This window comes from Tachysurus vachellii, chromosome 19, assembly GCF_030014155.1.
Source record: "Tachysurus vachellii isolate PV-2020 chromosome 19, HZAU_Pvac_v1, whole genome shotgun sequence".
NCBI classification, from domain to species: domain Eukaryota; kingdom Metazoa; phylum Chordata; class Actinopteri; order Siluriformes; family Bagridae; genus Tachysurus; species Tachysurus vachellii.
In genome coordinates, this window is record NC_083478.1 from 18,657,967 (window position 1) to 18,679,675 (window position 21,709).

Sequence of the window (21,709 nt, forward strand, 5' to 3'; positions counted from 1 at the left end):
CAATACGATTGCAGATAAACAAACAAGCAAAAATGACACACAAGTATAATCATGTAAAGGACAAAGACATATATTAGTTCTGTGTAACAAAGTAAAACCAACGTTACTCACCTATCGAGAAGGAAAAAAGCGCCTCGGTGTCTTAAGTAAAGTTGGTCACATATTCACAGATTGGAGTTTCCCGAGTCAATAACTCCTGAGCTAGACGCTGTTACTACACAAAACACGGTTGTAGCTGCGTCTCTACATTACTACGATAGAAAAGAGGTGTTATTTGTGTAGTAACAGCGTTTAGCTCAGGAGTTATTGACTCAGGAAACTCCAGTCTGTGAATATGTGACCAACTTCCTGCTCCTTCAGTTCTCTCCAGTGCTGGAAAGCTGATCCTATATTAACACGTCCTACTTCTTACCTTATCGTAAGCCTTTCTTCGCTTTCTTTCTTTGTTTTTATCCTCCATTTCAATGTTAAAACCACTTTCTGCTGATGTCACACATGCGCACTGAACACTCTCTCCGCCGCATATTGACAAGCCACGCCCCTTTCTGCTCATTGGCTACACGTTTGTTTCGAATTTCGTTTTTGATTTTTTATTATTCGGCCCGACTCAGTTTTCTGAAGCATTTCTCAAAAATCGGAGACCCTGCCTTTAAAACCTCAGCATACTTGCAAATGATGGCTCCAAGGACACAAATAAGAGAACACACTTACAAGTGTTACACTTACACACTTACACACTGGAGTTTACAAGGACTCCAGTCCTGCAGGTGACGGTCAAAGTCACTGTTAGTTCAGTGATAGTTCAAGCAGTTAAGGCTTTGAGTTGTTTATTGGAGGTTTGGGGTTCAAGCCCCAGTACTGTCAAGCTGCCACTGTTGGGCCCTTGAGCAAGGGCCTTAACCCTCTCTGCTCCAGGGGTGCTGTCTTATAACTGGCCCTGCACACTGAACCCAACCTCCAAAGTTGGGATATGTGAAGAAAGAATTTCACTGTGCTGTAATGTAGATATGACAAATTAAAAGGCTTCTATTTTATTAAGTTGACTGGCCACATTGTTTAGAATAAAACTAGTTGATGAGACGCCTGAATGATTTTTTTTTTTAAATGTTGCTGCATGCCTAAATTGTCAATAGCCTTGACCAGTGTAACGGTGCTGAGAGAAGGATGGAGGTCTGGGCTCTCTCTGCTCCCAGTGAATCAGAGCTACATCCTGTCTGAGACATTACACCATCGGGCTGAATATTGATCCGTTCAGCGGTGCAATAGAATCTTCATGTTTTGTCTCAGTCAGGAAAGGAGGACGGATGTGTTTTGTAATGAGGGATGGAAATGTTCCATTTGTTAAGACTGATTTTTGGTCAGAACAGGAGCCGAGCACTCGATCTACTATGGTGTCATAGTACATAGAACCTAAAGTAGCAGACCAAGCCTTTATGCCTGTGCAGAACTTCCAGGATGTTAGCAGCTTTTTTTATACTTGCTTTGACTCTTCCTGATGAAGATCAGTATGTGAGTCACATCCAAAAAGCCATCCTTTACTATTTACTATAACTCTAATGTAGTCATTTCCTCCCTCAAACACACTGCACACACATACACACACTGGTGCACTAATGACCTCCCAGAGACACCCAGGCTGTAATTAATCACTCACGCTCTGATGGTGATAAGCCACTACATGGCTATGTTCAGAAATCTGTTATTGCACAGTTTCATTCATTGAGATCAGTAATCAGTTACTTTAAACCGCACCACTGTTTAATTCTTGAATAAAGGTTTCAATCCTTCATCCTTCAAGATTTCCTGCGACAGCTTGGAACCAACCTGCTCCAAAAAATCTGCTCCAAACTCCCCAAAACAAACCAACTGTTTTTAACCTTTATATTTACAGCATTTACTAAATGTCTTTATCCAATCAAACTAAAATTACCGTCATTGTTACCATCAAATTAAAGTCAATGTAACTAATAATTCAGAAATTACACCATGCAAGCAAAGATCTAGCTTTCAAGCAGATCACTATGACTGGCAGATTACTACAACCAACATTTCAAGCCACACTAATAAGGAAGTTACCAGATTTAATTGTTGGTACTGCAAATCCAGGTTGATCTCCTCGCTTTGATACTCGGCCAGCATGGTTCCTCCCATAGTCACACTTTTGGCATCAGCTTTCAGGTGGAAACTGATTCTGGCATGGCTGCAGGGTCATATCTTTACATAACATGCGGGTGGTATCTTTTCTCACACGTGATTCCTACAAGCTGTGGTTTGGGAATTGTTGGTATGCTAAGGCCAGCTGGGCTCACTTAAGCCTGCCAGACAGCGACTAAACACGCAGCTTACCACAACTTGGCTGTCAGGTCTAGAATGTAAAATATCAACAGTCAGGGTAGAAAGATTTGGGAAAAGTGTAAAAGTGATGCCGTTTTTGTTTTCCTTCCCTTCTGGCTAACAAACGCAGTTCTCTTGGCTGCTTGCATTCGGACCCTATTCGAAAGTCAGACAGAGTATCATCCAGAGACTCTGAAAGCGTCTACTTTGCAGGAGAATGCTTCTATCTGTAGAGCGTTTGCCAAGAGCATTCTTTTTTCGCCAGCCACCTTGGGCGAGAACAATCGCTCAACTAAACCAACACGCAGATGTTCGACGGTATGGCGCGGATATTAATCCGAACAGAAATCATCTGTTAACAAAGGGGCAATTACGCAGATAGACAGCACCTCTGGGTTTGCGCAGCACTGTTGATTGTTTAACTGCTACACTGATATGTTTCAGGCAGCTGTAAATTTGGCAAGAGTCACAAGTCTCTGTCTTAAAGACGGAATAAGACAGCTGAGAATGCTTCCGTTAAACTGGCCTTCTTTCAAATGAAAACAAGAAGCCAAGTATGCTGGAAGTGCTAGACTGAAAAGTTATGTCCGTTCTTCCACAGGCAAATTGGAAAGGTTTAAATAATGCTGATATGTTTCTGCTCTGCAACCTTGGAACGTGCATCCTCTACGATCGGTCCGAGACAGAAAGACAGGGGTGTCCATGTCTCCTGGAAAGATTAATACCCTTTTGGCTCTGAGGAACCAGACACTACCGATTAAGCAACACAACCCTTCTCCCACAGATAACATTCTACAGACTATTACCCTTTGGGAGTCTGGCTCTGTTATCGCCCATCATTGGCCAACCGTCTGCAGTGTGATCTAAAGTCTAAAGTGTGAGAAAGGGATCTTTATCGGGGCGTGAGGGAAATCTGAAATAGTTATAACATTATGCGGTATAGATAACGATGTTGTAAAGCAGTGCTGGGTTAGGGGATGTCAAAATCAGAGTAGTTTTACATGAACCCCTTTCAGGACATGGAGGCATAAAGGGTTCAAAGAGACCAAAGTTGTACCATCTGAATGAGCAGGGAAAAAGTCATTGATAAAAGTCTGCTCTGACAGTCAGACTGTATGGGTATGGAAACTTCCCTGGGTCTGGAGACAACCGTGTTACCTCAAGGCTTCGGGATCTCGGGTTTGATCCTGAGTAACTTTCTGTAAAAGTTCTCTCTCTCTGTCTGTGTCGGTATCCTTCGATTTCCTACCAGAATCATGGCAGCTGTTAGACTTGCCTTGCTAAATTGCCCCTACGGTAGGTGTGAACAAGTGTGTGAATGTGTTTGAACACGGTGCTCTGCGATGAACTGCTGCACCATCCAGGTATTCCTACCTCAAGTCTATAGGTTTCAGGATAGAGTTCAGAACCTCGCAGATCAGAATAAAGCATTTACTGAAGATGAATAAATGATGATTAGGTAATATTACCAGAGGTGGGAGTAAGTCACACAGGTTCAAGTCACAAGTAAGTCTCAAGTCATGAATGTCAAGTCAAAGTGAAGTGGAGTCTTTTTTTAATATTTGTCAAGCAAGTCTCAAGTCTCAAAATTTGCGACTTAAGTCTGACTCGAGTCAAGTCGAGTCCCCCATCTCTGAATCATTTAACTCAAGTCTGAGTCAAGTCACAAGTCATGAATGTCAAGTCAAAGTCAAGTCGAGTCTTTTTTTTAATATTTGTCAAGCAAGTCACAAGTCTCAAATTTGCGACTTAAGTCTGACTCGAGTCAAGTCGAGTCCCCATCTCTGAATCATTTAACTCAAGTCTGAGTCAACTCTCAAGTCATGAATGTCAAGTCAACGTCAAGTCGAGTCTTTTTTTATATTTGTCAAGCAAGTCTCAAGTCTCAAAATCTGCGACTTAAGTCTGACTCGAGTAAAGTGATATGACTCGAGTCCCCCATCTCTGAATATTACCATAACCAAGTTCTAAAAAACAATTTAAGTTACTTGATTTTTTATAAAGTAATGATGAAATTAATGCCGGAACTTCAGCACTGGAACCATCTGTAGGTCAAATCGAACTAATTTGCAGTGGAAATCTAAAGAAAGCTTCTAGATAAGGACCAACGATGGCCCTAAAAAGACATGTTTTTTTGTGGTTGAGGAAATGCACTGAATTATGAAAACAGGTTCAAGAGATTTACTATTTAAACTATTTCTAATCTGACATTTACCAAGTTTAAACCAACAACCTTAAACCTATACTTACTGTATACTGTACAATCCCCTGTGCTCACACATTTTGTTGTCTCTGATATGTGATCAGGAGAAATAAAAGCAGGAAAAGCAGAGAGGACAGACCCTATGCAGTGACAGGAAGTGTGAAACCTTCTTCCTTCCTGTCGCCCTTTACAAGGCCACACTGCTTCAGCTGATAAAGCTCTGGCCTGAGTGATAAGGAATAATCCATGGAGTGTGTTCAGGGTCTGATTCACAGCGAGGAAAAAAAGAAAAAAATCAGAGAAGGTCATAGGAACGGTGCAGGAAATTCTCAGGGCTTAGACAATTTGTGAGAAACATAACAGTTTAAAGGAAATTTTGGCAATTCGCAAAGTATTTCCAGGAACTGACATCGTCTCTGCGATACCCTTGAGTTTTTTTTTTTTTTTTTTTAAAGATACATTTTTTTATTTTTCAGCAGAAGATTTTGAGTTTTGCACCAACCGATTGACATTCCTTCACTGACAGCCTTGCATTCCGGTTACAATGAATCTGTGCTATTGAGTCAATCAAAATGAATCATTTTCACATTGTACCTTTTTTTTTTTTTTTTTTTTATCTGTCAGTTTGCACCAGGACCGTTGCTGTGAAATATCACGATCGAGTACATTTCACAGGAAATGCAGCCAAACCCCGCAGGCCATCTGATGAGCTGATTAGTCACTCTCGATTTAGCCGAAGCTCGGGCGTAACCCCTTTGAGTGCTGACCTCTGACCCCTGTCGAGAGAGCAGCTGCCCCCACACTACCTAAACCCAGGCAGGATTAGAGCTGTCAGGGATACGCAGGGCAGGAGGCTGCCGTGACTCCACACACTTCCTCACCCACACACACACACACACACACACACACACGTTCTCTGATGAACTCTTGCCAGAGAAGGCAGGGTCGGTCCGAACGCTTTCCCGCTTTCTTCCCTTCCCGACATTCACCAGATGCAGTAAGCATAATAATGTAAGGACTTTCCTTACAAATATCACCAATATATAACACATGACCAATCCTAAGGATTTTCAACGCTGCCATCAGGTGTCGACTAGTTGCCATCAACTAATTCGAGTCTACATTCGTGTTATCTTTAGCCCTTCTAACATGGGTAAGATAAGCAGTTAGGTGAAGACGGAGGTTGCTACACATCTCCTCCTCCGGGATCCTTATCACTCAGCAGAAGAGGAGGGGGTCACTTTCGACTGTCAGCACACGATTAGTCAACTAAAGTGTGTGATAATTCAGACCTGGAAATAATCTGATACAACTGAGTAAAGCCATCCTTAAAAATATTTTGGTTTGCAGTAACAGTAAAAAAAAAAAAAGGGTCGGTAGGTAGGTCTATATATATATAGATTTTTTTCAAGTTTCAATGTAAAAAAAAAAAAAGTACAATTTTGGTGATGGTGATTACGTAGGTATGAATTTAAACAAATTAGCATATCGTGACGTCACTGACTGGGTCTTCAACCCGTGTCTTCAGGCGCATCATTGCAAACCTCATTTTGACGCAGGCTACAGTATATAGACCACAAACAAATTTGTTTGAACGGTGACCGCGAACATTTTGTTTACTGCAGCCGCAGCCATCGTTACCAAGCGCGAACCGTCGACCCTGACAGTGAATGAGAGGATGAGACGAAGCGAACGCACAGGCCGTAGTGTGACATCCGTTAAACGATAGTATAAACATAGATGACGTCACAGGTTTTTATTTAAAAGAAAGAACGTAGCCTTCGTTTGTATGTAGGCCTGGGCAATTTACATATTTACAATACTTACTAAAATATAATTAATATTATTTTATTGCTTTTGTATTAATTGTTCGAAGAGTAAAAAAAAAAGTCGGTCGGACTTAAAGCAAAAATAAAATAAATTTGAGTCGGTCCTAAATTGACAGGGTCGGTCGGGTTACGGCAAACAAGAATATTTTTAAGGATGGCCTAAACAGAGGAAGGCTGAGAGTAATGAAATGTTCGTACGGTATTATAATGACCTTAACGTAAGCAACACGTTGTAGGAAACTAATATAACAATAAGCAATTAAATTTGAGCATGAGAAACATTGATTTGGCTTCCAGAGCGCCTTCATTTTTTTTCCAGCAGATGCCTGGACAGAATGAAACTGTGGCGTTCTGTCCTCATTAACCATGGCCGGTTTCCATAAATACAGACGGATGAGTTGTCTGGTGAAGACGGTCTGAAAAACGTGGCAGATTGTATCGGGTTGGTCCAAAGAGCTTTGCATGTGACCCGTACGTTTCTCATACTCATCAGACAACAGATCAGCATTCAAATAAAAACATCCGCATATACTTATGCAACTATGCATAAAAGCATACAGAACAGGTCAATAGCTTCAGTTAATATTCACATAAAACATCAAAACGGTGAAGAGATGTGATCTCAGTGACTTGTAGCTGTTTTACTTCTGGGTTTTCAACAACAACTGTCTCAAGATTGGTGTGAAAAAGTCGTGGCCAAATGGTTAGAGAGTTTGAACCCTAAGGTCGTGGGTTCGAGTCTTGAGCCGGCAATACCACGACTGAGGTGCCCTTGAGCAAGGCACAGACCCCCCCAACTGCTCCCTGGGCGCAGCAGCATAAATGGCTGCCCACTGCTCCGGGTGTGTGTTCACGGTGTGTGTGTGTTCACTGCTGTGTGTGTGCACTATGGATGGGTTAAATGCAGAGAACGAATTCTGAGTATGGGTCACTGTACTTAGCCGTATGTCACTTTAAAACCAAAAACCTCTTGGTTGATCTGTGACCAGACGTGGACGTGGACAGGCTACAAGAGCATATGACCACTGTGGCATAGAAAGAATAAACACCCGCTATAATCAATCTGGTGGTGGTAACGCATCACACATCAGCCCATCTCCAATAAAGTAGGTTTTATTTCTCACATAAGATTGTCTTTGCAGATCTGGTACGTGTTTAGGTTACTTCAATATACGAGTGACTAACATTACAAAGCATCCTGCCACCCCAGTAAGTAGTAGTTAGGTCCCTGGTCCCTGGGGAACACTTCACACACACACACACACACTGGCAGACAGAATGGTGGTACAACAAAGGCCGTCATGAGGAGGATGTGGTGAGATTAACCCTTGCAGGTCACTCAGACAGCTCTGTGCTTTCATTCAGTCAGTCCCTGCTATTGAGCTGCTGTATAGAGAGAGAGAGAGAGAGAGAGAGAGAGAGAGAGAGCGAGAGAGCGCACACATTCCTCAAATAACAATGCGGTGAATAAAGCCAAACCCCGACACATAGCAAAGCATTTCATTTCTCCACAGACTCAAATCATCACATGATTCAAATCAAGATTTCAAGCCTTGCATTCCCATATTAAATCATTCATAAAGCAAATCATATCACAAGAACGCTTTTCTAACGTTAGGCTTGGCTCAAGAAAGAATTAGATTTATATCTCACAGATGTTTAGGCCATTCTGACAGTCCCGTGACTGTCTAAATCTTTATTCATACACAAACATACACACACACACACACACACATATACACATTTGGTATTCATCCCAAATCCAATTCCGCTAGAAGACGCCCCACCTACCGCTGCACGTATAACATACTGATAATTCAAAGTTCACAACAGAAAACGAGTTCTCGCTTAGATTAGCAACATCCGACAGGTTTTCCCAACCGACCTCACGTACGCCATTACAATTATTAGCCTGCTTCATTAAACTGATCTTAGCTAAAATTAGCTGCCTTGTTAATGTTAGCTATTATTCATGCTAGGATTAAAACGCTTGCTGCTTTGGCTAAATACGAGCAAAATGAAGCTAGAAAAGTCCCTCGAATGAGACACAAACTAAGTGCTGTGTGTTTAGTGTTTAAAAGTCTGAGAGCGAGTGTAAAATATGTGAGACGACTCGTGTAGTATTTAGTACGGGGCGGTCCATCGTGACCACAGTGTACAAAAATGTCAGTGGATATACAGGAGTGAACAGAAACACACATATACACACACACACACACACACACATACACACAGGCTGTGAGAACCATGATACACAATACTCCATTGTCCACTGCCTCTCATTCTCCAAGATGAATGGGGGAAATATCTGGCTGTTGCTGTAGATAGTGGATTTCAGACGCCTCTCGCAGTATGCTGTATTGTTCACTGAATAGGAAGTCTTTAGGAGATCCCTCATTGTCTTAGGAGATCCCTCCTTTTCTTTAGGAGATCCCTCATTGTCTTAGGAGATCCCTCCTTTTCTTTAGGAGATCCCTCATTGTCTTTAGGAGATCCCTCATTGTCTTTAGGAGATCCCTCCTTGTCTTTAGGAGATCCCTCATTGTCTTTAGGAGATCCCTCCTTGTCTTTAGGAGATCCCTCATTGTCTTTAGGAGATCCCACCTTGTCTTTAGGAGATCCCTCATTGTCTTTAGGAGATCCCTCCTTGTCTTTAGGAGATCCCTCATTGTCTTTAGGAGATCCCTCATTGTCTTAAGGAGATCCCTCATTGACTTTAGGAGATCCCTCATTGTCTTAAGGAGATCCCTCATTGACTTTAGGAGATCCCTCATTGACTTTAGGAGATCCCTCATTGTCTTTAGGAGATCCCTCATTGACTTTAGGAGAGAACTGGCATATTGGAAAGTTTGCACAAAAACACAAACGTTGGGTCCGAAGTTTGTTTCCAGATAAATGTCCTTCACAGAGTCGCATGTCCGTCCTGTACTGCAACATGTCGCGAAAGTGTCCGACCGTCCCTGAACTTTTCATCACTTGTGGTTTCTGGTTTACGGGTTTACAAATACGCCGCTACATTAGGACGCAAAATTTCAAAAGAAATACATTTCAAGACCCCAATTACAAAGCTAATATGAACAGAAAATGTATGTTTGGAAAAGTTTTGCATTGAGATCTGACATTTGGCAAATAAAAAATAGATATATAAAAAGATAATGCGGAAAATCACAACAGCAGGTTTTGAGGAAATAATAAGAATACGAATCAAGAATGGGGTAATCTGAGGCAGCGCAACTCATAGTGGAGATCACATATTAAAAAGTTTTATTCCTCTTATATCACTTGTTATGCAAACTTTGTTATTCGACTACAAGCAAACTGAGGCCGTATTCTATGAACTCGGACGTGACCGTTTAGCCAGAAAGAAGCTCTGTGACTGAATAACAATGGACTGACAAAAATAAACATTCACAAAGAGAGAGAAAGGGAGGTAGAGAGACTGAAAGGCTGTAGGTTATAGCCATCTATCCTTTTTTCTCTCCAGGTGTTTCCGTTCGCTCATTTTCACTGTTGCTCTCTTGACGTAATCGTATGGGTTTGTGCCAGGATTCTGATGCACTCGCTCTCGTGGCCTTAACGAAGTCCCACTAGATGGGCAGAGAGATTAAGTGTGTGTAGGAAACGGACCCCTACATGACGTACGTAGCGTTATTAGAGAGTAAACTTTCACATCCTATGGATCCCAGACAAATTATAAATGAATAAAATTGGGGATAGAAACATTTATTATTGGCAAATATACATTACAGCACAGGGGCAGCTATGATACAGCACCCCTGGAGCAGGGAGGTTAAAGACCTTGCTCAATTGCCCAATAGTGGTAAGTGGTAGTTTATCAGTGCTGGGGCTTGAACCCTAACCTTCAAATCAACAACCCAAAGCCTTACCCACTCGAGCCACCACTGCCCCGCTATAAAATGTCAACACTGCTGAAGGTGTAGCATATTGTTGCTTGTTGATTAGTCAGATTGTGTTGATAAATTTTCTGTACCAGCAGCGCTGTCTATAGTTCCAGCTGATTGGATGCTATCTCAAAATCTGCACATTTAACTCAGGTCTTCACCATGAAATGAAAACAACATATGGACCATTCATTCATTCATTCATTCATTCATTCATTCATTCATTCATCTTCTACCGCTTATCCGAACTACCTCGGGTCACGGGGAGCCTGTGCCTATCTCAGGCGTCATCGGGCATCAAGGCAGGATACACCCTGGACGGAGTGCCAACCCATCACAGGGCACACACACACACTCTCATTCACTCACACAATCACACACTCCGGACAATTTTCCAGAGATGCCAATCAACCTACCATGCATGTCTTTGGACCGGGGGAGGAAACCGGAGTACCCGGAGGAAACCCCCGAGGCACGAGGAGAACATACAAACTCCACACACACAAGGCGGAGGCGGGAATCAAACCCCGACCCTGGAGGTATGAGGCGAACGTGCTAACCACTAACCACTTTTGTGTTACAAAGAGAGAATACTGTTTGTGAATTTAACATCTGAATGTAGGTGATGTTCGGATGGGCAGCTGGACTGGACTATACCGCACGAACAGACCGCCGTCACGTTTAAGGAGCTCCCGTCATGCCTCAGTGAACACCAATACAAACCATAGAGCCTCCAGAGACTGCTGCAGTAACAACACTGCAGCTCCGGCATACCACCGGCAGAGGTGAGAGCTGGCACTGAGCCCGGCAATGCCTCTTATACTGGCCATGTTACTGTAACAGATGAGGGTTAGGGTTAGTTTAGGGGTTAATTTAGTATGACTACTACTTTCATTAATAGTCTTTGTAACGTGACGTATAAATAACATCTGATTCACTTCAACGTTAAAAACGCCGAGGGTTGATTCAGTCCTGGGAGAGATGGTGATGTCAGTCCCATTCAAACACACATCCACACCCTTCGGTGTTAATATTTCGGCGATTGTTTCCTGTTGGTGAGCTGGAAGGCCGCTCCATAGCATGCCGGGAGATTAGTGTGCAGGCTGGGTCAAATCAGAACCAGATGAGCTACAGATGTGAGTCAGCAAACATCTCTGCACCAGAAGCACTCGGCTAATGACTGAACCGCATGATTCAGTCTCACTTCTGCTAAATCGGGAACAAACCATGAAAGAAGAACTACAGAACAAAGACACAGAAGTAACCGTAAAGACAAGATCATTTGCTCAGTGTTACTACTTCCCTTCATTGATAAGTAAATTCAGTAGATGGTTTTGGATCGCGTGACCGGCGAATGTATCGCTGCTGGAACACATTTGAATTTGGTGCCTTTCCAGAGAGCATGAACTGAGACAGACACGAAGCGTAGGCTTGTGATCTCTTGTACATCTGGGAGTTCCTTACTTCCTGATCAAGGGGGATCCGTATGATGAATCTGGGAAAATGGGATGTGAGGATGGTGCTGCTCATGCTATGTTTATACACCTGGAATATTCCCACTATGCTCTGTAGGAGGCTTGGGTCTGACTTTGGTCACGGCTGCTAAGGGAATGATTTCACCCTGTTGCGTTAGACAGCTGCACTGAATCATGAAATGTACGTGATTGAAGATTTCATCTCCAAACCTACAAAAGTGTGGTTGGGGGAGCTTGGGATTTATATCCCAATAGGATAGGCTCCAAAAATTGCCTAAATAATAATCTTGTACACCAAAATAAAAAAAAACCAATAATTATGACCTCCTACTATCGAACTACAGATTCAGGTTTCAGCACTGATGGTTCAGGTGGTTAAAGTCATAGGTACCACCGATTACCACCTTTAACCACTGTTGGGCTTTCAAGCAAGGCCCTCAACCCTCAGTTATGTTCTATCATGTGATCCTAACAATAAACGACGGTGTGCAGGGAATAATTTAGCTATACTATCTTTTTTTGTAATACCAAGGGTTGTACCTGAGTCCCCACCGTACACCTTGCAGGTGATGAGCCCTCATAATACCTCATAGATTGATGCTAATGCATTCTGGGTTGGGCTGCCCGTCCTATTATACCCGCCATTGCAAATTAAGTCATTCATTCATTCATTCATTCATTTTCTACCGCTTATCCGAACTACCTCGGGTCACGGGGAGCCTGTGCCTGTGCATCTCAGGCGTCATTGGGCATCAAGGCAGGATACACCCTGGACGGAGTGCCAATTCATCGCAGGGCACACACACACTCTCATTCACTCACGCAATCACACACTACGGACAATTTTCCAGAGATGCCAATCAACCTACCATGCATGTCTTTGGACCGGGGGAGGAAACCGGAGTACCCGGAGGAAACCCCCGAGGCACGAGGAGAACATGCAAACTCCACACACACAAGGTGGAGGCGGGAATCGAACCCCGACCCTGGAGGTGTGAGGCCACTTCAGCCAGTTCACTTGTGCTTTCTGTCAAGGCAAATTAGTGCTAGTTTTCACCAAGGTCAAATATGTCATTGTAACCTAGGCAAATAGCAAATAACACCAAAAGGTGTTCATATTAACGCCAGGAGACCATGAGTTTAAATCTCAGCCATGCCATAGCTATCCAGGAGCCGAGGGAGCAAACTGACCATCCTTTCAGGCATGGTATTCTGAGTCCAACTGACCATCGTGAGCAAATATAAATGTCTCCTTGCACAAAATTTCACTCCCTTTCATTATTATTGGCACTACCGTCCATGCTGCTGTTACAGTAAACGAATGAACGCCTTCTGACCAGACAGCATCGATACTTTAACAGTACTATATTATAACAGACGTTAGGACAGCTGTGGCATTGTTAAGTAACAGTCAAAATCCCCAAGAACCACCACAACACGAATACAAACCATTTACCAGCAAGCTGACTCATTCAGACAGGCCACAGCCCTACATCTGGTCAGTAAGGTCTGTTTAAGAGGAAAAGTGTTCCAACACAACCAAAAGCTCTCGTTAAATACTCACCCTGGCATCACATCCTCCGCTGGCACACTGAGAATAAATAAATATATGGCACTATAAAGACTTCCATTAGGATATCAGGTCAAGATCAGATCTCAATTCAGTTAAGATCAGACGGCGAGCTCGCCAAATTGAGACTAGTTGCGAAACCAAAGCTTAAATATAATCCAAGTTTTAACTCTTAGTTTTAACACAAGCTTGGACAGGAGACTTTTTATAGAAATCCGGGTCTCCGTCCTTTTGATTCATTCAATAGCAACAACAAAAAAATAAATTGTAGGGTCTTAATCCTAAGGAATAAGAGTCAACCCGAGTCATACGGTGAGTCATAATCTGATTGCCTTTTACTTAATAAGCCGTACACACACACACAAGAGCCCATCTCCAAGGTGCCCTCGGGTCTGCGTTTGCGCTGGCTTTTCCCCCCACAATGGTCCTTTGTCATGTTGCAGGAGGGTCTATCATGATAAATTAGCAGGCTACTCAGAATGGGTCAGTCTGCACCAAGCACTTTGTACTCGATCGGACCAGCTATTCAGCCCCACCAAAAACAGGAAGGACATCCAGGCTTCACATGGTGCCCCTACAACAAAAGGTTAAGATGACATCATTGCCACAGAGTCATATAAGGATTCTAAAGGTTTTTAACTAGGGTTTGCAAAAGGGGCGGAAGGTTTCCGGTAAATTTCCGGAAACTTTCCACGGGACCTTAATCTGGGGAATCTGGGAAATATTCAAATTTATGGAAATTTCCAAGAATTTATGGGAATTTACAGGAATTTATTGGAATTATTTGGAAATATATGGAAATTTATATAAACTATATCATATACAAACATAAATAACTCTTAATTTACTGCTTATTAAGAGTTAGTAAGGTAGTTATTAAGTTTAGGTATTGGGTACAATTAAGAATGCAGAATAAGGCATTAATATGAGCTTAATAAGTACTAATAAACAGCCAATATCCTATTAATATCCATGCTAATAAGCAACTAGTTAAATGACCCTAAAATAAAGTGTTATTGTGCATGTTATAGAACAGTGTTACTCACTGCGCGGCTCGCGAGCCTCCTGCGGCTCGCCAAGCTTTAATATGCGGCTCGCATGGCAGTAAATAATACGATGATATGATCATGTGGTTAAAATTAATTTTTCATTTAAATAACATTAAAAACAATCAGGGAAGCATAGAAAAACGAATGTGCTCTATTACAAATAATAATATATATTTATATATTACTGTATTTGACTCGTCACTGACTCACTGCGTTCTGCGCAATAGCCAGTTTTTGGCGGCCTGCCAGAAGCTAGTTTGTGTTTCATGCTAGTTAACAACTTGTGTTTACTGTACACACACGGACTAAAAAATGGATCGATTTCTTATCAAACAATCCCGCGCACAAAATGAACAGCAACAAAGCAACGTGACCGTGACAAAAGAGGTAACTAATGTGGAGCATGCGTCATCCGCAACTCGAGTAATTATTGTATTGCAATATTGTACATTGTATTTAAGCAGATAAGATATTTAAGACGGAATAACTTGGCATACTTTGCGGTGAAAGTGACTCTCCTATTGACTTTGTCCTATCAGTGTGGCTCACATGAAAAAAATAGTGAAGACCACTGTTATAGAAGAATGCAAGTTTATTTTTAAAAATTCCCAGTTTATTTCCATATATTCCCGTTAATTCCCATGGAAAGTTTCCAGCCTTGAAAATTCCCGGGAATTTTACAACCCTATTTCTAACTAAGGCCTTCACGGAGGAATAAAGATGACCCACGTGTCCACTGTTTCCCAGACATAGGTGACATACAGTACTTCAGGTCACCATCAAGTATAAAAATGGTTTGTTCCTATTTCTAGATAATACTGAATTAGCTCGGATTAGAAATTAAGACTTGGTCTACCACAAGTAAGAAAAAAAAAACTACCATGTGGATTTAGTTGAGATTTTTTTTCTACCCACATTAAAATAATCTTCTTCTTCAAAAATGCAGAGAGCTACATATCAAAGAGAAAGCGGGATTCGAAGCTTTTCTCAGATCCTCAGCCATACTGTAGAGGCTGCTTTCTCCACCACGATCCCTGTGGTTTACAAATCTCTCTGCAGCTTGGGAATGTTTCCTCTCAGACCCCTAAAGCTAGAAGGCTCCTCTGATCAGTACCCTGGAACGGAGACCAGCCGTTTGAGTCCCGACTGGCAAAGCAGCAGCATCTTGTATTCTGAAAAATAATGTGACGGTTAAGAGAACTGGGGGAATATGTTAAAAAACCTGGTCTTTTATTGAAAAGTAATATTATGTATGTAACTAACCAGCGCTGCTTCCTCATACTGCCAGGGCTCTTATGGATTTCCTGCAGATACTCTGATTCGTCCAACGTACCATAAATATGCCACTAGTTTGTGTATCATTGTGTATATATATAAATATATATATATTATTAATTTATTTTGAAATTTTATTATAATTAGAGTCATAGAAGACAACACCCGAGTGGACGTCTGCTCACAAGGTTGTGAGTTTGAATCTCAAGGTTGTGAGTTTGAACCAAGCTAACATTACTGGGCCCTAGAGCAAGGCCCTTAACCCTTGATTACTCAGTTGTATAAATGTTAGTCTCACTGGATACAGGTGTTTGCCAAATGTTGTAAATGTAAACAGCTGTCATTGCTGGATAGCTTAAATTGTGTTGTTTTTTTAGATCAGATGTTCTGGATCATGCTTTATATCATAAGCCCAGTCTCTCATGAGTTCATGAGCTCAGGGCAATTGGCTAATAGATAAACAAGATCACCAAAACACTTCCTTGAGAAGAGTTATTCATGACTTTTCTCTCATGTCGTCCGTATGAGAGCATCATGATCCTGAGTCAGCGAGGAACCCCGTGGTGAAAAAGCCTCCACGCATCCGGCAGCTGCTCCGACAGAAGCGAAGCAAGTGAAAAGAGTCAGTATGACAGCAGCGAGCGTGACGATTCAAAACAATGGCTGCATTCTGCCAGAGATGTCGGACAGACACTCATGGGAATCAGATAAGCCGTGTGAGAGGCACTGGAGACATGGAAGAGTCTCTGTAAGGTCCATGTCCATGTCATGTCACTTTCTTATAAAGAAACAGAGGCTTAATTCATGACTAAGTAAGATGGTATGGATCACATTCACATGGATCTGAGTCAGCAGAATGGACTTTTTTATTTCATCTTGATCGATTCTGCAGCTCTAGAATCTCTCACTCACTCATTTTCTACCGCTTATCCGAACTACCTCGGGTCACGGGGAGCCTGTGCCTATCTCAGGCGTCATCAGGCATCAAGGCAGGATACACCCTGGACGGAGTGCCAACCCATCGCAGGGCACACACACTCTCATTCACTCACACAATCACACACTACGGACAATTTTCCAGAGATGCCAATCAACCTACCATGCATGTCTTTGGACCGGGGGAGGAAACCGGAGTACCCGGAGGAAACCCCCGAGGCACGGGGAGAACATGCAAACTCCACACACACAAGGTGGAGGTGGGAATCGAACCCCCAACCCTGGAGGTGTGAGGTGAACATGCTAACCACTAAGCCACCGTGCCCCCCCCCCTAGAATCATATTATATTTATTCTATTTCAGTTTTAACCACAAGTAAGGTATTTTTTTTGACTGGATGCTGTCACTAAGTGTCAGTTTGTGAGGTCCTGCAAATATAGCCACAGCTCTGGAAGTCTCGTGATACAAAAATAGTTCAGGCAAAAACCACAAATCGGTGCATGTGGCCTTAGTAACACTGTATATTTACACCATGTTTCTCTCAGAGACTCGTTCTCGAACATGCCAGACAACAAACTGCTCTCTGTTCTATTATATTCTCCTGTATTTATCAGTGCATGACCTTGTATTGTAGCCCATACGGTACTTATACGGTAAAAATTCCCCTCAAATATCTCATGTGCTCATGTATAGTTACCGGAGATAAACGTGACTCATGGGAAGTTCGTATTAAAACCGAGTCTTTTGATGTAATTAAACTGTAATTTCCTATTTCACTCGGAGGAATGTACGATGCCTCGAACCACAGGGTGACACAGCGGTCTTAAAAGAAGACTAACCAATAATATTTAGTCAGGTGGCTCCAATCTGCTGGACACCACATCTTTCAGCAGTAGAATTATGACCAGAGAAAGGGAACATTAGAAGAAACTGGAGGTTATTATTATTGTAGTCAGAGGAATTCTGCCAAGATTTGAAGATTAACTCAGAATTTAGATTAAATTCTATTTAAAATTTTATCTAACTGGTCAGTAAACCAGGGGGGCACGGTGGCTTAGAGATTAGCACGTTCGCCTCACACCTCCAGGGTTGGGGGTTCGATTCCCACCTCCGCCTTGTGTGTGTGGAGTTTGCATGCTCTCCCCGTGCCTCGGGGGTTTCCTCCGGGTACTCCGGTTTCCTCCCCCGGTCCAAAGACATGCATGGTAGGTTGATTGGCATCTCTGGAAAATTGTCCGTAGTGTGTGATTGCGTGAGTGAATGAGTGTGTGTGTGTGCCCTGTGATGGGTTGGCACTCCGTCCAGGGTGTATCCTGCCTTGATGCCCGATGACGCCTGAGATAGGCACAGGCTCCCCGTGACCCGAGGTAGTTCGGATAAGCGGTAGAAAATGGATGGATGGATGGATGGTCAGTAAACCAGTCAAGAATGTGACCGTCCAAAATTTCCCAAAAATCACAGGATACAAGATAATTGTTAAGTACTAAAGTATCACACTGGTGCATTGGGAAACTGGACCCAGGCAGGATATTCTGCTTGAAAAGAAATATTTGCCAGGACTTGGCAAAGATTAAATAAATCTGATGAAGTAACTTTAACGAAGAGCTCATTCAAGGTAGAGCGTGAAAGCACCCATGCGGTGAAGAAGCTCAGCATGCTCTGTCGTATGAAGGAAGTGAGGCTCATTTCACATACTGATTGAGAGAGAAAAGGCATAAAGCATCTTAAAAATCAGGCCTTTCTTTTCCTTTCCTTTCCTTTCCTTTCCTTCGTCTTTACCTCCTGGGATGTTATGTAACAGTTCTGTTGTTTTTACCTCCACAAAAGAGCCACTAAAGCACCAAGCTCTTCTCAAACTGCTCCTTTTGGTCTGGGAACCTTTTCAAAAGAGTTCTTCATGACTTCAAGTTATGTTTTTGTTTTTTTTTAAACTGACTTAGCACCAGACTAAATTTGAACAAAAAAACAAAACAATACTGCTTATAAAAATCGAGGCGTCAACTGAACTCATTTGATCTTCTTCCCGGGATTAAAGAAAAACTATTAAAGAAGGATGGAGAGGAAAACTGAAGGTTGTCTACGGATAATAGCGTATTAAGAGTGGATTGAGAATTGAATATAGGTTAACAGGCTGTCAGAGAACACACATAAACATGAGGAGGTTCCTGTAAATACCTTTCGCCGTACAGGCCTCGGATACAAAGCCAGATGGCAGACATTACTGCTAGTGAGTCTGGAAGTCTTTGATTTGGAGCAGAGATCCTATCTGCTGCTTGCTCTTACGAACTCTCGAGACAGAACGCTCACTCTCGCTGTATCTTTTTCACACGCGCATACACACACACACACACACACACACGTGCGCAGTAATGGGAGCTGGTTGTGTGGAGGGGATGTGGCTGCGAAGGAATGTATCCTTTATTTGTCTAACCTCAGCTGCACGACCTGTAGAGTCGGGCCAGCGTGTGAGACTCCCATTTTTCATGCCATCCCGTCTTCCTTTTGCTCCCACCATGTCCATCTCCTTCTCTATGGGTCAATGGACCACTTGCATGGGAACAAGCTAATTTGGTTTAGCATGTGGGCTACACATGTGCATCAGACACACCGCTTTTTTTTCAAGCGATCCGTTTCCTCATAAAACGTCCTTCAAAAAGTCCATTCTCTCATAAATTTGGGATTTTTCCACAACAGTAAAAATACAATAAAAAGGACCATTAAGTGCAAGTCCTGTGTAACTTAAAGCCCAAGAGTGGACGTTCTGTCTCAAAGGATTTAGACATCCAAAACAATTTAATCAAACGGACTTAAAGCCCTCACACAGACACGGAATAACCTACTTAAAGTGATCGTGCTGCTGTGTAAATTTTAGCTTCTCTTTTAACACAGAACGGCGCTGTCTTGGTGAACGGGATTCCCGCAGACGAAACTGCATGCCGTTCCTGCCAAATGTTCCATTTCTGTTACAAGAGGAAACAAATCTATATTTTCCACATGCAAAGTTGAGCCAGATGTATTTTCCAGTGTGGCAATCGGTTGGGCTCAAACTACACAACGCTACACGATCGATCTGAGGTGAAATCTACGCAAATGAAAGGTACAAAAGCAAAAGACCAAATTCTTTATTGTTTAAAACTGATGGTCTGTCAGCAAAAGGATTTCAGAGCATTCAAAATACAGCATGTACATTCATTCATTCATTTTCTACCGCTTATCCGAACTACCTCGGGTCACAGGGAGCCTGTGCCTATCTCAGGCGTCATCGGGCATCAAGGCAGGATACACCCTGGACGGAGTGCCAACCCACACACACTCTCATTCACTCACACAATCACACACTACGGACAATTTTCCAGATGCCAATCAACCTACCATGCATGTCTTTGGACCGGGGGAGGAAACCGGAGTACCCGGAGGAAACCCCCGAGGCACGGGGAGAACATGTAAACTCCACACACACAAGGCGGAGGCGGGAATCGAACCCCCAACCCTGGAGGTGTGAGGCGAACGTGCTAACCACTAAGCCACCAAATGTACATGAATGAAGCTAAATAATAAAGGCTTTTGTAGATGTTTAAAACCTTTATTTGCTCTATTTGGTATGTTAGCAAAATGATAGCATGGCTTGCTTAAAAACAGAAAGAGAATGTTTAAAGATGACTGGACGGCTTGTTAGCCAGGAATTTTATAAAGTTGACTCTTCATAAATTCTCCCCCACAATACCAATGTGCAGTACCAAATCTGAGCACCTTGAGATACGGTTATTCTTTATATACAATCCAATACATGAAGTCAATATTTTCTGAAGAGTCGGTTTGGACACTTTACAAGGACGCCCTTTTGGTCAGCTTCCGCTACAGCTGTATCAGTCACGTCCCACTGGACGGAGACACCGCGGCAGACCCAGAACCCGCTAGGGAGCTTAGATCATCTTATAACATCTGAGGAGTTTCTAAGAAGAGCTGGAATCCATGGCTGGGAAAACAGAAGTCTGGGCTGACCTTAACAGTCTCGTGCCACCAGAACACACAAGAAGAAATGCAGATAAAATATGAATGGATGGATGAATGGGTGGATGGATGGTGTGTTGGTTGGATGGTGTGTTGGTTGGATGGTGTGTTGGTTGGTTCCTGGAGGAACTCAAGAATACATCTTTTCTCTTTTCTTACTGAGTGAGTCAGTATGAAGAGAAGGTCTCTGGGTTTCCCGTCATCATGTTGTTCGTCCCTCTTTCTTTTTTTAGTCCCTGACATGAACTGCACCAGTATCTTATTATCAGGTATCTCATAACATCTCTGCTAACAGCCATAACTGTGTTATAACCCAAACCTTATACTAATAAATAGGTTATAAAACTAACTATATATGAAATATGGATGAGTTTGCTGAGGAAATGACACAACCTGACCATGAAACAAGGGCAGAAAGACGAGTCTTTGCTCCAAGCAGTGTTTTTAAACATTTTCCTAACAAAATGGGTGTATTTTTTAATATTGTTCGTCTAATTCACGTGGAAATAAAAAAAGACGCGCGTTCAAGATCGCACGAATCACACAAAATGTTAACATCGGTTCATTACAACTATCCATAACAGACTACAGGTTGTTAAAAACAGCGCACAGTAAAGCTCTCGTTCATTTATTTCATTTTAGGATTAAAATATAAAGAAGACAAGATAGCAGGGTTTAAATGTTACACTAAAAAGACAGTGGACTCAGAACCCATGAAGATGTTAAACACACATTGCGCAGTGAACAGTGAACACACCCCCAGATTTGTGTCTTAGTACAAGAACAAGAAGGTAAAAAGGACAAGACAAAAGAAAACAACGTCATGTTCACGAACAACACCTTCTTTTTAACGATAATCGTTTCAAACGTGGTATAAAGGTTATCTGTGATGAACAGAAATGAAATAGAAGAGGATATATTTTTTACCTAAAGCGAGGTGAGTCTTTAAGGCAGTCTTCAAAATCCACCGTCATTGTGCAGAATTTAGTCCTCCTTCTGTGTTTAAAACTAAAATGTCATCTCAGGCAGAGAGAGAGAGAGAGAGAGAGAGAGAGAGAGAGAGAGATGGTGTAAATGAAGGATGAGCAATCCTGAGTGAGTCCGTATGAGCTCGTCCACAGAAGA

The 21,709-nt window shown here is 42.4% G+C and overlaps 1 protein-coding gene across 3 annotated transcripts in view; it reads right to left on the reverse strand.

The window, feature by feature from the left end:
* Positions 1-21,709, reverse strand: part of acap3a (ArfGAP with coiled-coil, ankyrin repeat and PH domains 3a) — a 52,923-nt gene extending 31,214 nt beyond the window's left edge. For all 3 annotated transcript variants that reach the window (XM_060894212.1, XM_060894211.1, XM_060894210.1), the window contains exon 1: positions 21,512-21,709. In XM_060894212.1, coding sequence (XP_060750195.1) covers positions 21,512-21,558 — 47 coding nt within the window. In that variant the 5' untranslated portion in view covers positions 21,559-21,709. The remainder of the gene's footprint in view (positions 1-21,511) is intronic.